General features: G+C 40.0%; 1 protein-coding gene across 1 annotated transcript in view; it reads left to right on the forward strand.

Annotated features, from left to right (window-relative positions):
* The window catches only part of ptprfa (protein tyrosine phosphatase receptor type Fa), a 223900-nt gene that overhangs the window by 47353 nt on the left and 161463 nt on the right, over window positions 1-15084 (forward strand). The window contains 1 exon segment of the mRNA XM_042512701.1: window positions 5579-5724. Coding sequence (XP_042368635.1) covers window positions 5579-5724 — 146 coding nt within the window.

Genomic DNA, 15084 nt, shown 5'->3' on the forward strand with positions numbered 1-15084 from the left:
GTCACGTGAAAGGACCTCTATGAAATGACCATGTCATTTTTCCTTGCAAAAAATTATTCTAACTTTAAAGTGTTATTTGCCCCTCTTCCTGACAAGCTAACATGAGATGGTTGGTACCACAGGATTCCATAGGCCTACTAGTTTTAAACAATACCAGTATTATCACCAGATTAAAAAAAAACCCAAAACTAGTTAAGCACAAACTTTAATTGATATGATGATCAATCATCAATCAATAATTTGGTTTAGAATTTCAACATTTAGATGAGACAACAGAAGACACTTGCTCTTCTCTGGACCAGAGCTCAACTGAGATGGACTGACACAAAGTGGAAAATTGTGGTGTGGTCTGAGGGGTCCATATTTCACATTGTTTTTGGAAATCATGGATGTTGTGTCCTCCAGGCTAAAATTAAGAAGGACCATTCAGACTGTCACCAGCTCAAAGTTCAAAGCCAGCAGTTGTGATGGTTTGGGGGGTGGGTTTGGTGCTCATGGCATCATGGGTAAGTTGCACATCTGTGAGGGAACCATGAATGCTTAGAAGTACATACAGGTTTTGGAGCAACATATGCTGCCATCCAGATGAGGTCTTTTTCAGGGACGTCCCTGCTTATTCCAGTGAGGCAGTGGGCCTCATGCAAGAGACTATATATCGGACAAATTTTCTCTTATTTTTGCTCATATCCAGGAATTGTTCTTATTTTGTTAGTTCTGTTAGTTTGGGATTCACCAATGTTTTGTTATTTTTGCTTTTCTCTTAGGTAAGAATTTTTTTTTTTTACGAGTGGTCCAGAGCACTCATACCAAGATAAGACAAAAACATCATTTAGGGGCGGCACGGTGGCGTCGTGGTTAGCACGACGCTGCATGTCTTTGGACTGTGGTTAGCACGACGCCACAGCAAGAGGGTCCCTAGTTCGAAACCCAGTTGGAACGGGGTTCAGTCCGTGGACGGGGGCCTTTCTGTGCGGAGTTTGCATGTTTTCCCCGTGTCTGCGTGGGTTCTCTCCGGGGTCTCTGGCTTCCACCCACAGTCCAAAGACATGCAGCTCAGGTTGATTCTAAATTGCCCTTAGGTGTGACTGTGAGCGTGTATGGTTGTCTGTCTATATGTGTCGGCCCTGCAATAGTCTGGCGACCTGTCCAGGGTGTACCCCGACTTCTGCCCGATGACAGCTGGGATTGGCTCCAGGCCCCCTGCAACCTTTACAAGGACGAGCGGTTACAGAAAATGACTGACTGACTGACTAATATCATTTAATCATATTTACATAATGTTTTAGAGGAATTATAATGATCCCAATTGCTGTAATTTTTACTGTAATTTAAGTTACTGTGCGTCCCTTTGCTGAACAGAGCTGAACTGTAGTACATTCACTCAAGTACTGTGATTAAATGGCTACATGTTGAAATAGCCACTGAATGAATATTTACTTTGTTTAATGTCAAATGTGAATGAAACCAAAGTGAGGTCAGTCTACAACCATGGCCAAGCAAAATATGCCTTATTTTTCTGAATGATGTTTTTAAATTTCATTTTCAGTTGCTTCCAAGTGCATTTTCCCCCTGTGGGATTGCACCTAAATGAAAATCAAAATGAATTCAATCCACCACTTTTTCACCTGTATGCTACGATTTTAATTAAGTGTGGTAAATGTTAAGTCAATGGACACGTGCATTCTAACTTACGTATTGACACAAATGACACGAGCAGTGATTTTCTCCCAAGATGCTTTTCTCTCCTTAGCTGCTGCAGCTGTGTTACTTATTACACATTCGCCATAAGCATCATTAGGACCTCTAGTTCCAATGGGCTAAAGTAGCTTTGTTTCTTTTTCTCAGCGGTTGCCATGGTGAATCAAGGTATTGGGGCTCCATTGATGATGGCTTTTTATTGAGGTCGTGCATGCGCTGAACTCAGGGTGAACATACTCAGAGTTGATTGAAGTAATTCAGATCAGCTGTTCGGAAACGGAATACTCAGAGTTTCCCCTCTTGGAGTAAATCAACTCAGAGTTCAGGGTTAGACTCAGAGTTTGTTGAACCTCCTTTCTGGATTACCCCCCTATGCAGGAAGGAGCAGGAATGCAAAACATGACAGACAGAGCTCTACAATGCAGGTACATTATTTTAAAGCACACAAACACCTGGGATTTTGATGTTTTCATACTGAGGTTTGGTTTTGAATTTCAAGTTGTTTGTAAACGTCTGTCTCTATGTGTCTGCCCTGTGAATTGTCTGGCAACTTGTCGAGGGTGTACAGTATAGGATATAGAATATAAGAATATTTTAGACTCCACTGCTTCTTTTTTAAAGGTCTAGCATAAAAGATTTATGGGGATAGATTGTCAGACAGTGTATTAAATGTAAAAACAGAAAGCAATGATTTGCAAATCTTTGACATATATTCAACTGAATACATTGCAATGACAAGATATTTCATGTTCAAACTGATAAACTTAAAAACTATTTTTTTCTTTGTAATTATACACTCAATAAATACATTCTGTGTTTAATGCCTGCAATGCTTTCCAAAAACTTGGGACAGGGACATATTAATCACTGTGTCACATCAACTTTTCTTTTCACAACACTGAGTAAGTGTTTGGGGACTGAGGACGCTAATTATTTCCTGTTTTTGCTTGATATATGTTCAGTTGTTCAATAGTCCAGGCCTCTTGTTGTCATATTTTGCTCTTCATCATTAATCTCGAATGTTCAATGAGAATCAGGTCTGGACTGCAGGCAGGTCAGTCTAGTACCTGCACTCTATAAAGCCACGCTGTTGGAACTAGTGCAGAATGTGTCTCATTGGGCCTCATGCAGCAACATTCTCTTAAATTTCTCTTAAGAGAAATTAAGAGAAAAAATAACATGAGTCAACTCCAGATGCACCAAAGCACCAAAACTTGCTCTTACCCAGGTGTGCTCAATGATGAATCCCACTTGATCTTAACTCACCGATTAGCACAGATAGTGCCTCCTAAACACTACGTAAGGGCAGGTTGTGCGCCGTGTGTAAAGACTCCAGCACATAAACAAGACTGGGGACATGACACCAAAAAAGACTAGGAGGAAGAAGAACTTCTGCTGCAGTAAAAGTGACATACTTTCAAATAACTTTAACAAAGTAAATGTGATTTTAAAAGCATTTAAGTATTAAAAGTCAAAGTACACTTGCAAAAAGGTTTAAATAAATGTAGTAATACAAGGTTTAAAATAATTAAAAGAAAAAGCAGTAATGCCTCATACATACACTATGTATGAGATCTGGAACCATGATTTTTTTTTCAAATTTTAAATTTTTATTTTGCATGAGAAATGACTTACACCAAAGAAATAGATGTCAATTAATTTTCTAATTAATCATTTAATTGTTTCAGCTGCTCTTCTATATTTTCATATTTTTGGTTTGTGTTAAAAAAAATCATTATTTGTAAAGTAGTTATCTAATAAAAGTAGTGGAGTAAAAAGTACAATATTTCCCTCTGAAGTGTAATGGGGTAGAAGTGGAAAGTGGAATTAGATTAAGATAATCAAGTTACCTCAGATTTGTACTTAAACCCCCAACAGAATGCTGATTTAACACATATATGTCCTCTTGTCTAAATTACATATCAATTATAACATTTGGTATAGACATAAAGGACACACCTTAACACAATATTAACTTTCTTCATGAGACTGAGAATTACTATGATGACTGAGTATTAGATTATGGTGCATACAAACGTGGGGATGGTACTTTTATTTAGCTAACTGATATTTCATTACTGATGTTGTTTACTGTCTATTATTGTATGTTACTAGGTTTATTTTAGCTTATTGGATTTTAAATTTAATTTATTATTGGAGTTTTGTTTTATTTTATTGTTTTTAAAATATCAATTTTATATTTTATTTTTTCTTTATTCTATCCATACTGGAGCCATTGATTTGTAGACAAAAATATTGGTGTTGTGTATAAGAAAATTCTATTAAATACTAATTATAAAAAAAAACTGAGTTTTACTCAGTCAACAGAATGGTGGTGTGTGAGACAGGATATGTACGGCAGGAGAATGTTATTAAGATGAATGATTAAGTGTAATGAAAAGCTGTGCCATTATAACAAATCATCGGGGAATGAGAGCACATCCAATCGAGATCTGAAAATCCTCTCCTGAAATAAGGCACTAAGAATTCTGCGTCGATTGGATTGCAAAAATACAGACAATCCACATCTGACAGCTTGCTTCAGGTGGGAGGAGACAGGTAGAAACTCTTTAAGAAAACCTGCCAGCAAGCAGATTATGTTCACAGAGTCAGTTACCATGGTGATTGACACAGAGTTTCCCTCATCTCAGGGTTAACATACTCAGAGTTTTCACATAACCTGCTTTTGGGAATAACCTCCTGGTCTTAGTCACATTAGGAGCAGAGCAGTTTGGGTGTCTGCACAGATAATAAATTGTTTGTATTCAAGCTGTGTAATTTCTTTGCCTAAACCTAACCATTGTGACAGTTGTGTTGGTTGCCATGTGCTGTTGTGTAAACATACAGCATCATTCCACAGAGTGAATTTCTTGTCATCACGGAAAAGGGCTGCCCATCATCCCACCATGACTTTATCCACCCATGTGCATTTGTTGACATCACAGGAACAACATTCTGGAGTGTGAACAGCCGATGCAGAAGGATACCAAAAATGTAATAAGTAGTAACAGAAGGTCACTGACAGAGCAGCTCCATGTGATGAGCTGGGATGAGAACATGTTGCCTGTAGAGCATTTGACTGGGAGTGATTGGGGAAGTATCCATTTTCTGTGAAGCTCCAGGTGCAGTCCTCAGTGGCAGAGTGCACTTGACTATGCAAATGTTTTTGTTCTCCTTTGCTAGAGTTTGAAACGGAACTCTGGATTAAAGGAACAATGTGATAGAAGTTGGTATGTGGACTTCGAAGGTGGGATATATATATACACATGTATATATATTTTTTTGTCTTTTGCCAGCCATATGCCTGACATTTCCATTTCCACCCTCTCGGTGGGTGGTAATATCATTAAAACAATAGCAGCCTGTAGCCTATGCATGACCACAAAGTATAACTATGATTTTTTTTCTGAGCATCCATACACAACACTTATTCAGACTTGAATGTTGATGATGTACAGTATTATGGTTCCAGTTGACCCTTCAAGTCAAGTCAAGTCATGTCAAGTCAAGTCAATTTTATTTATAGAGCCCATTATCACAAAACATGGTTTGCCTCAGAGGGCTTTACAGTGTACAACACCTCTGCCCTTAGACCCTCACATCACCCAAGGAAAAACTCCTGAAAAAAGAACCCCTGTAACCCCTGTGTGTTGATTTCCATGCTACTACTGATCAGAGAGAGGATGACCCTCAGAGGTTTTTGCCGGTTTGTGTTTGACTAGTTGAGTCCACAGGCATGAGACGGCTTTAAAAAAAGAGCACATTGTTGTTGCAAGACCTACAGCAGATGTAGAGATGTGAAAAATCTGTTACCTGCCTGGAGCTATTTCTCTGTCAAGGCTCTATATCTGATACTGCTTATCCTCTCTTTCACCCTTAGGCATGCCCAGCTTCATCAAGTCCCCCGACGATCAGACAGGGATTTCAGGAGGTGTGGCATCATTCGTGTGCCAGGCAGTGGGTGAGCCCAAACCTCGCATCACCTGGATGAAGAAGGGGAAGAAAGTCAGCTCTCAGCGCTTTGAGGTAGGACTCATAAGCAGACCTCCATGCTCCATGTTTGATGTCCCACAGCCTCAATCCTCATTAGCTTTCTGCATTTATGTGTGTCTGGGACAAAGAGCAAAGGTACAGGAGCTTTCTTGTATTCTGTGCATGTTTGCTGAATGCAAATCAACTACGGTGCAATACTCTAATGAGAGAACCTGAGGCTCAGCATCACAGGGAGTACACAGCTCAATGTGTGCAGATTAAATAGCGGCACTGGCAGGGTAGAGAGCAGAGCTGTGATAATCCAGCTGTAGCTGAGCAGGAGGCCAGCACATGATAGGCTGTCAGGTTTATTCAGTGTGTGTAAGAGCACAATGACGCCTCTCACCTCAAACCTCCAAGAATCCGACAGTTGTTGATTTGACTCATCTACTTAATAAATAAAAAAATAACTGTTAAACACACAAAGCAACAAATAATTTAAGCTTAACCGTCAGAGTTTTACTTCTGACTTTCAAATGCTAGAAAAGGGTTTAAGGCCTCTATAGTTTTTAAGGCCGTGAGTGTTTTGGAAACAGCCATTGATGAATGTGCAAACTGTACGGTGACAAGACTAAAAAGGGCCACATCTAATAGTTACGTTCAATATTGATTTATCAGTTGATAAGTCAATATTGACAGATTGATCTTTTGGTTTATAAAATATCTGCAAATAGGGAACAATGTCCATCACAAGTTGCCAAAGTCCAAGTTGACATCCACATTGATTTGTCATGTTTCCATGAACCCAGCTCACAACAATCTGAAACTGGCTTGATTAATTAAACATGCTCCTTACCACACATATCCATACCATCACAGATGCTGGCTTTGAACTTTGAGCTGCTTAAAATCTGGATGGTCTTTTCTTCTTAAGCCCAGAGGACATGTTGTCCATGATTTCCAAAAACAATTTAAAATGTGAACTCATCAGACCACAACACACGTTTTTCCGCTTTGTGTCTGTCCATCTCAGATGAACTAGGGTCCAGAGAAGTTGGCCATGTTTCTGAATGTTGTTGATATCTGGCTTTCACTTTGCATGATAGAGTCTGAACTTGCATTTGCAGATGCAGTGATAAACATCCAGAGCTTTCTTTGGATTCTCTGAATCTCTGATGATATTATGGACTGTAGATGGTGAAATCCTAAATTCCTTGCAATTGCACTCGAGAGAGGTTGTTCCTAAACTGTTGGATTATTTGCCCACACAGTTTTTCACAGATTGGCAGATTTCAAAGATGCCTCTTTTATATTATGTCATGTCATTACCATGTCTGGTAGTGTCACCTATTACCAGTTAACCTTTTTACCTGTAAAATGTTTAAAAATGGTGTTTCTGAGCATTCAACAAATTTTTCAGTATTTTGTTGCCCCGTCCCAACTTTTTTGGAAGGCGTTGCAAGCATCATAGTTAGAATAAGTGTATATTTTAATTGAAAAATAATTAAGTTTGGACATTAAATATCTTATCTTTATACTGTTTTCAGTTGAATTGAATTTTGTTTCAGATAACATCCAAACTTTTCTTAAATTGGAGTTGTACTGCCAAATTCAGCTTTGAGACCTTTGCAGGGGAGATATTAATCGCTCAGATTTCAATAACGTGTCACATTATCAAAAATAATGGCTGGCAGAGAAATTTTTGGAGATGTGAGAACCTGCTAGCTGATCATCTTAAGATCAAGTTGGCCGGTCAATGTTGATGGTTGTTTCCGGTAAAGACAAGGCAGCCTTTGGTAATTCACTTGTGGTACTGATGTCTGTAGCATTCAAAACATACAAAAGGACACACAACAGCTGTGTTGAAGTGTAACACCCTAATAACAGCAGTTATAAACTGAGCATACAAGATCTTCCCATCCTCAACAATTCAGACTTCAAGTATGATCTAGGTGTATTCTTGTCTGAGAAATACTTAGGTGGTTCCCCACAATGGCAAAAATGCACTATAATGTAGGATGCATTTTACACTCTCCCCTTGGTGGTCCATTCTCTAACATTCAAGATGTGAGTCTGCTCTTGGAAAGCACTGCTTTCAAGAATTATATTGTGGAAAGTTTAAACATTAAGTACAGCATGCAGTTCATGCTACTATTTCTTATACAATACATATGCATTCGTCTAGACCTTCTCAGAATGTCCTGCAGAGTCTCTTACACATTTGCAGTGTGTGTACGCACTGTAGTAAGTTTACAAGAATGTAGACATTTTATGCATGCAGCTGTACTGAGGCACACAACAGCTTGATTGCTTGGAGTGTAGGAGTCTTCTGGCAGGAATCTGGAGCAACAGGAAGCCTCATTAGCTGCCAACCAACCCAAAGGACATTAAGTGAAGTCACTTAACAGGAGTCCTGCCTTGATGGAGACACTTGGTCCACACCATTGTGAGTAACAGGCATTATCATCCACATCTCTGCTCGGCATTACTCAATTTGATGGCTACCCTGTGTGGGGTGGCATACCCCTCCCTAAAGCAGGGAAACAGTCCGGTCTTTGTGCATCACCTTCAAAAACCCTGTTCTTCTTTTTCATTCAGTAAAATCCTGTTTGTGACTGATTATTACAACAGAGATAATCTTAAATTAATCAGTGATCAAAGACATAGATGACTAAAAGGGAACTCTTTAAACCAACGGCGTCTATCCAAAAACAACAACCTATAATCCTCCAGATGTAATGTAAGGTGAAGTAAAATTTTAATGTCCCCAAGGGGCAACTTAAAATACAGACAGTAGTCATAATTACAGCAAAACAGACAATACAAACACATAAACACACAGTACAAGGAAAGGACATGTGATAACAGTCATCTGCATACTTAAGGACAAAATCTTGATGCACGATTACTCTGATATTTGTTTGTGTATAAACAAAATAAGTGAGGGGAAAGAACACAGTTCTGAGGGGATCCTGCAGAAGAAAAAAAGGAACTGGACAGTGTCCTTGTTAACATGGACCCTCTGAGACCTCTCGTTCCAGCACACTCTGTTAAAATCTAAATTAAAATTTGATAAGAGTATATGAGGTAAATCATGAGCCTGAATAAAATTAAAAGCAGATTAGAAATAAAAAAACAGCAAACATACATGATTCTTATTTCCCTATCCAAAAGCACACGCACTGCCATTCAAAAGTTTGTCATCAGATGTTATATTGATACTTTTTTTTAATGAAATAATTCAGCCTTAATTGGACCTGAACTGGTCTAGGTGTCCTGTACATTTCATAGTCTCAATGCGGGGCTTTTAACAGGAAGTCCAACGCCATAGATTCATAGAGAAAAGCCAGGAAAAACAAAAAAAAGAAGGGACGGGCTTCATACGTCCCTCTGTCTATCCATCTGGCCTGTTCTTGTGAACGTGATATGTCAGGAACACTTTGAGGCAATTTGTTTGAATTTAACACAAATATTCGTTTGGACCCACTTTTGACCTGATTGGATTCTGGTGGTCAAAGGTGTGCAAAACTTCAAAATTAAAACATCTTCTCAGAAGGACTGGGTCATTAAAAAGTTATTAAAATCGTGAGTTTTCGTCACACCGTGTGGCCATTATTTTATGGCCATTATGGCCAACATTTTCATGTCTCTCCGTGAACCAGGAAGTAAACAGGAAGTAGTTAATAACTCTGAGGGACATGGTTCAATCTGCACCACAGGTCACATGTTTGATGACAGTCCCATCCTGAACACATCTACATGATAACCCTTAACCATTTCTTATAGCGCCACTTACTGGCAACAGGAAATGGCATGAAAATCATGTGTTCTGCTTTGATGTATATCTCCTTCAGATTTCACCCAATTGATGTGGTCCATGTCAACTTAAAACATGTTACATAAAAACTGATTAAAAAGTTGTTGTTGTAACTTAGCCAAACATCATTATGCTTGACAAGAGTCCCGACCTGAACACATCTGTATCGCTCTATTGAGTTATGATCATAGCGCCACCTACTGGACACAGGGAGTTATATGTTTTATATTTTAATGTGCACCTGTTGACAATATTAAGCTCAAACTTGGTAAGAAAAGCTTTGAAACCTTGATGATTCCTCCTTGTGATTTCAAAGGTTTTTCATGAACGCCATTGCCATGGCAACATGGTCTGCAAACCAATTGGTTTGCATCAACCAGATTTTACCGATGTGATCAAAGTGCAGCCCTGAACACATCAAATTGTATGATGAAGTATGTTACTCACAGCGCCACCAACTGGCAAAAGGAAGTTTGTCTCTTAACACAACTATACTTTGATTTACATGACATTTACATGGTTTGGTGTACAAATTATGTAGACCAAGATGACTTACATTTTGTGTGATCTCAAGTGCCCCCTAGAGGCCACAGGAAGTATTACCCCACATGAAAAATCTAACTGAAGGATTGAAACTCTATGCCTCCTTGTTCCGACTTTCACTGAAATGAAAGATCATTTGACATCAAAAGCTTTTTAATTTCTGAGTTTTCATCATACCATGTGGGTGTGGCTACATTTTCAACTTCAATGTTTCGCAATGAAACAGGAAGTTGTAGTAACTCATTCAGACATTGTCCATTCTGCCCCAAACTTCTCATGCTTGATGAGAGTCTGGACCTGATTACGTCTGTTTGGCTCATTTGACTTATCGGCATACTGCCACCTACTGTAAACAGGAATTCACAATTTTTATTTTTCGCTGCATCCACTTACAGGTTACGATACGATACGATACGATACGATATACTTTATTGTCCCCATGGGGAAATTTGTTTTGGACTCGTATGCTGCGCACAACATGCCTCCACAGTGTGATAAAACAAACATAATGAATTGCACATAGTCAACATTGTACGTCACAGGATATTGCACATACAAATACATAACACATATTGCACATTGCACATATTGCACATACCCTGTGGTAAAAACCCATGGAAATATTGCACAATCCCTGCAGCCTCAAACAGCACTATTTAAAAATTTAATGGAGGTCGGAACGAATTAATTTTTAAATCGGTTAAGTTTACAGTGGGGAACTCTGTATCGTCTGCCAGAGGGCAAGAGCTATATTCTAATTGCAGGATATGTGATGGGTCAGTCAATATCCTCTGAGCCTGCTGAAGAACAGACTGCTCATACGTTGACTGGAGGGACTGGTACTCGTTTCTCCCTCACCTTCATAGCTGTGTGAACCAGACGGGCCAGCTTAGTTTTTAACTGTACAGTGAGGTTTCCAAACCATGCTGACATGCCATATCTGATCACATTTTTCAATACAGCCTGATAAAATAAAAACATAATCCTCTGGTCCACACCATACACTCTGAGTCTGCGCAAGAAGTAAAGTCTCTGCTGTAGACGAGAACACACAGTTTCAACATGATCTTTAAAGCTGAAAGTGTTGTCCAAGTGCACACCGAGATACTTGTAAGAGCACACCTGTTCGATATGTGTGTCATATATGACCACAGGACTGTGATCCCCCACTGATCTGGGGTCCAGAACCATCTCCTTCATTTTGGTAACGTTAAAAATGAGGTGGTTTGCATCACACCACTGTACAAAGTTTTGTATTTCGCAGAAATAGGCTGATGGGCTTGTGTCTTTGTACAATAAGGTGAGGATAGCTGTGTCGTCTGAAAATTTAAAAACAAAGTTCCCAGGGTGGCTGTTTGTGCATTCATTTGTGTACAGTGTAAAAAGGACTGGGGAGCTGACACAGCCCTGCAGGACACCTGTACTGATGGGTCTGGGCTCAGAAAGGACGTTGTTGACTCTGACCTGCTGACTTTGATTGTTTAAAAAAGAGAAATACCACTTAATTAAAAAAGGGCTGACACTCATCTGCTTCAGTTTTTGAATAAGAAGATGAGGCTGCAGTGTATCAAAAGCTGAACTAAAATCAACAAATAAAATACGTGCATAGGCCTTGGGGTCTTCTAAGTGCTTAACAGTGAGGTGGGTGATGCTGTTAATGGCATCATCAGTACCCCTGCCCTGCCTGTAAGCTAATTGGAGTGGGTCAAGTGCCGAGTTGACCTATTTTTTTCAAAGCATTTCATGACAATTGAAGTCAGGGCCACGCGTCTAAAATCATTATTCTCAGATGGCCAGGGTTTCTTAGCAATTGGAATTATAACAGAGTTTTTCCAGAGAGCAGGTACAGTGTGTAAATCCACGGACTGCTGGAAGATGGGACACCACGCTGGGGTGAGTTTCTTCTGCACATGCCTTTAAGAGCAGCGCAGAGATACCATCTGGGCCAGTGGATTTTTTAGTACACACATGTTTAAAAATTGACTGGATCTTGTGTGGGTCAACAACAGTCCCACAGCATGGATCAGCTGAGATTGTATCCAGTGCACTCCTCCGAAAAGTCATGTTTTTCAAACCTAAGAAAGAAATTATTCAATTCATTTGCTTTCCTCATATCATCATCAGTAATAGGGCACTTCTTGATTGTGTTCATGTTGGTTATTGTCTTCATTGAGTCCCACAGCTTTTTAGAGTCCATTGCCATAAAATTCTGCTCTAACATATCCTTATGATGCTTCCTGGCATCTCTTAGCATCTGGTTGAGCTCCTTTTGCACTACTTTCACCCCTGCTCTGTCATTATTCTTAAAAGCTATCTTTTTCCTATTAATACAGTCCTTCACACTCTTAGTTATATAAGGCTTGTTGTTGGGATACACTATAATGTCCTTTTCGGTGACCACACTGTCCACACAAAATTGTATGTAGTCTGTAGTTGTTCAGTGGCCACATTGTATTTCCAGATTATGAAATATATCCCAATCCGTGCAGTGAAATGCGGGGCTTTGGTTTTGCTGTGTATGCATTTTTGATGTTACCATAACATTTGTCTAAAATTTTTTTGTCCCGCGTGACACAAGTTATGTACTGTTCAAATCCGGGGAGTGAAAATTCCAGTCTGCAGTGGTTAAAATCCCCCAGAATAAAGACTGGGGCACCAGGAGTATGGTTTGCAGTTGCTGATGGACACAGTCTGCTATTTGGGTCACAGCTCTGGTTGCATTTCCACTGGGGGAAACATACACTGCACAGATTATAATATTCCCAAACTCCCTTGGGAGATAGAAGGGTCTGAGCGACACGCACAGCAATTCCACGTCGGCTGTGCATACAGTCTTCCTCACGGTGCAGTTCCTACACCAGCTGTCATTCACGAACAGAAAGACCCCGCCCCCTCGACTCTTCCCCAATAGGTCAGTTCTGTCAGCTCGTATGAGAGAGAACCCCTCAAGCTCGACGAGAGAGTCCGGGATGTCCCGATGGAGCCAAGTCTCAGTGAACACCATCACACTCGACTCCCTGTATTCGCAACATACCTTGGTGTTGACGCGGAGTTCATCTATTTTGCTCCGCAACGACCGTACGTTGCTGAGTATCATGCCGGGCAGCGGTCTGTTCCCTCTCCGTCGGAGTCGCTGCCGTATTCCCCTCTTCTGGCTCTCCTCCGTTGTCTACTTCTTGCCGTTGTGCTCTCACAACCTCTGGGAGATCAACAGGTGGGGTCGTTCCCGTGGACTGGAGAGATAGCAGAGCGTCTCTTGTGTAGCATAGCGGCAGCTTCGCTTCCGTGCGAGGATATGTTTGACATGTTGAAAGTAATCTCCAAATAAACAGTGCCAGAAGCAGTCCTTGTGCAAAGGTCGCCATTGCGTTTTAAGCCCACTTCCAATTTTGCCGTCACACCGTTCAGATCCGTAAAGGTACAACAGTAAAAACCATTAAAACATTAAAAAACATTAAAGACAAGGAGCAGCAAGGAGCAGAGCAGCGCCACCTCCCAAATCTCTGATCACATTCAGCTCAAACTTGGTAACAAAAGCTGCTTAAAGACCTCCATGTGTGTGATCAGGTTGCAGCCCTGAACACATCAACATGTCAGTTAACCATGATACTCAATGCGCCACCTACTGGCAACAGGAAGTATACCTTGTAACACAATTATCATTTGATTTACATGTAATTAACTTGCTTCGGCCTACAAATGATGTAGACCAGGATGACTTAGATTTTGTGTTCTCCAGTTCCACCTAGTCGTCATGGAATAATATTACATCGTGTGAAATATCTCACTCAAACTTCTGACTCTCATTCAAATTAAAGATCGGAACAGTCGGAGTCACGCCAGTTGCCCCGACTTGCATGGGGTGTGAGGGCCCGTTCATCGCTGCTTGCAGCTTTAATTATTATTATTATTATTATTATTATTATTATTATTATTATTATTATTATTATTATTATTATTATTATTTGTCTCTTGGGGCCATACCGTAAAGCCAACAGGAAGTCGGCCATTTTGATTTGAAGTTTTAATTTTGGTGTATTTTTGGCCATTCTCAGGGGTTGTAATATTTCGAACTTGTTTCAGAGCTTTCATCAGATTGACCTCAAATGTTATGGCTACCTTCATAAGACCTTTGACACCAAAAGTTATCAAATTCACGAGTTTTCATCACACTGTGTGATCTGTATGAGGCATCTAATTTGCATGTTCTGCTATGAACCAGGAGGTAAACAGGAAGTGGTATGTAACTCTGGTGTGAATGGTCCAATCTGCCCCAAACTTCACATGTTTAATGAGAGTCCCACCCTGAACACATCTATATGACACTTTTAAGTGGTAATGAGAGTGCCACCTATTGACACAGGAGAGGCAAAGTTTTACACTAAGACGTCCAGCTCCGAGCAGGTTGACTCAATTGATGTCAAAATGGTCTAAAAAAATTTTTTAAGACATTGATGATGCTTAAAAATGAATATTGTGAGTGTAGGGGCCAATTTCTATATTTGTTTATTTTAAGACATACATTACTTATTTCCTATGTGCTATAGTGTATGAGATATGTGGGATGATAACTAGTGTGCTCCCTCTGCAGGTGGGGAGTTCAACCACCTTTTAGGAAGTGCTGAGGCCCATTGTGTGGGCTTTTGGCTGGGAAGCACACAGTCTTTAGACCTTGCCTTAGTTTGCAGCTGGTAGCTTATTTCCCATTTTTGCTGATCAGACTGCTTTATAATTTTGAGAATCTAATGGCCATCATCATTTTTGTAAAATATGGAACAATAAATCAAATTCATTTTTAATGTCAAATCAACAATCTTCTTCTGGACATTCTGTTTTTTGCAAGCATCTACTATACCCTACCCAGTCAAGCCCAGTGATACGACAACAGGAAATGTTGTAGTCACTGCAGTTTTTGTGAAAGGGGTGGACAATTTCGATGTTTCAACATAACATCAAAAACTGTTATAACTTCACCCCAGATGATTGCGTCACTCAGAGTCCCACCAGTAGCCTCAACTTATGTGGGGGCCCATTCATCGCTGCTTGCAGCTTTA

Source organism: Plectropomus leopardus, chromosome 3, assembly GCF_008729295.1.
Source record: "Plectropomus leopardus isolate mb chromosome 3, YSFRI_Pleo_2.0, whole genome shotgun sequence".
Taxonomy (NCBI): Eukaryota; Metazoa; Chordata; class Actinopteri; order Perciformes; family Serranidae; genus Plectropomus; species Plectropomus leopardus.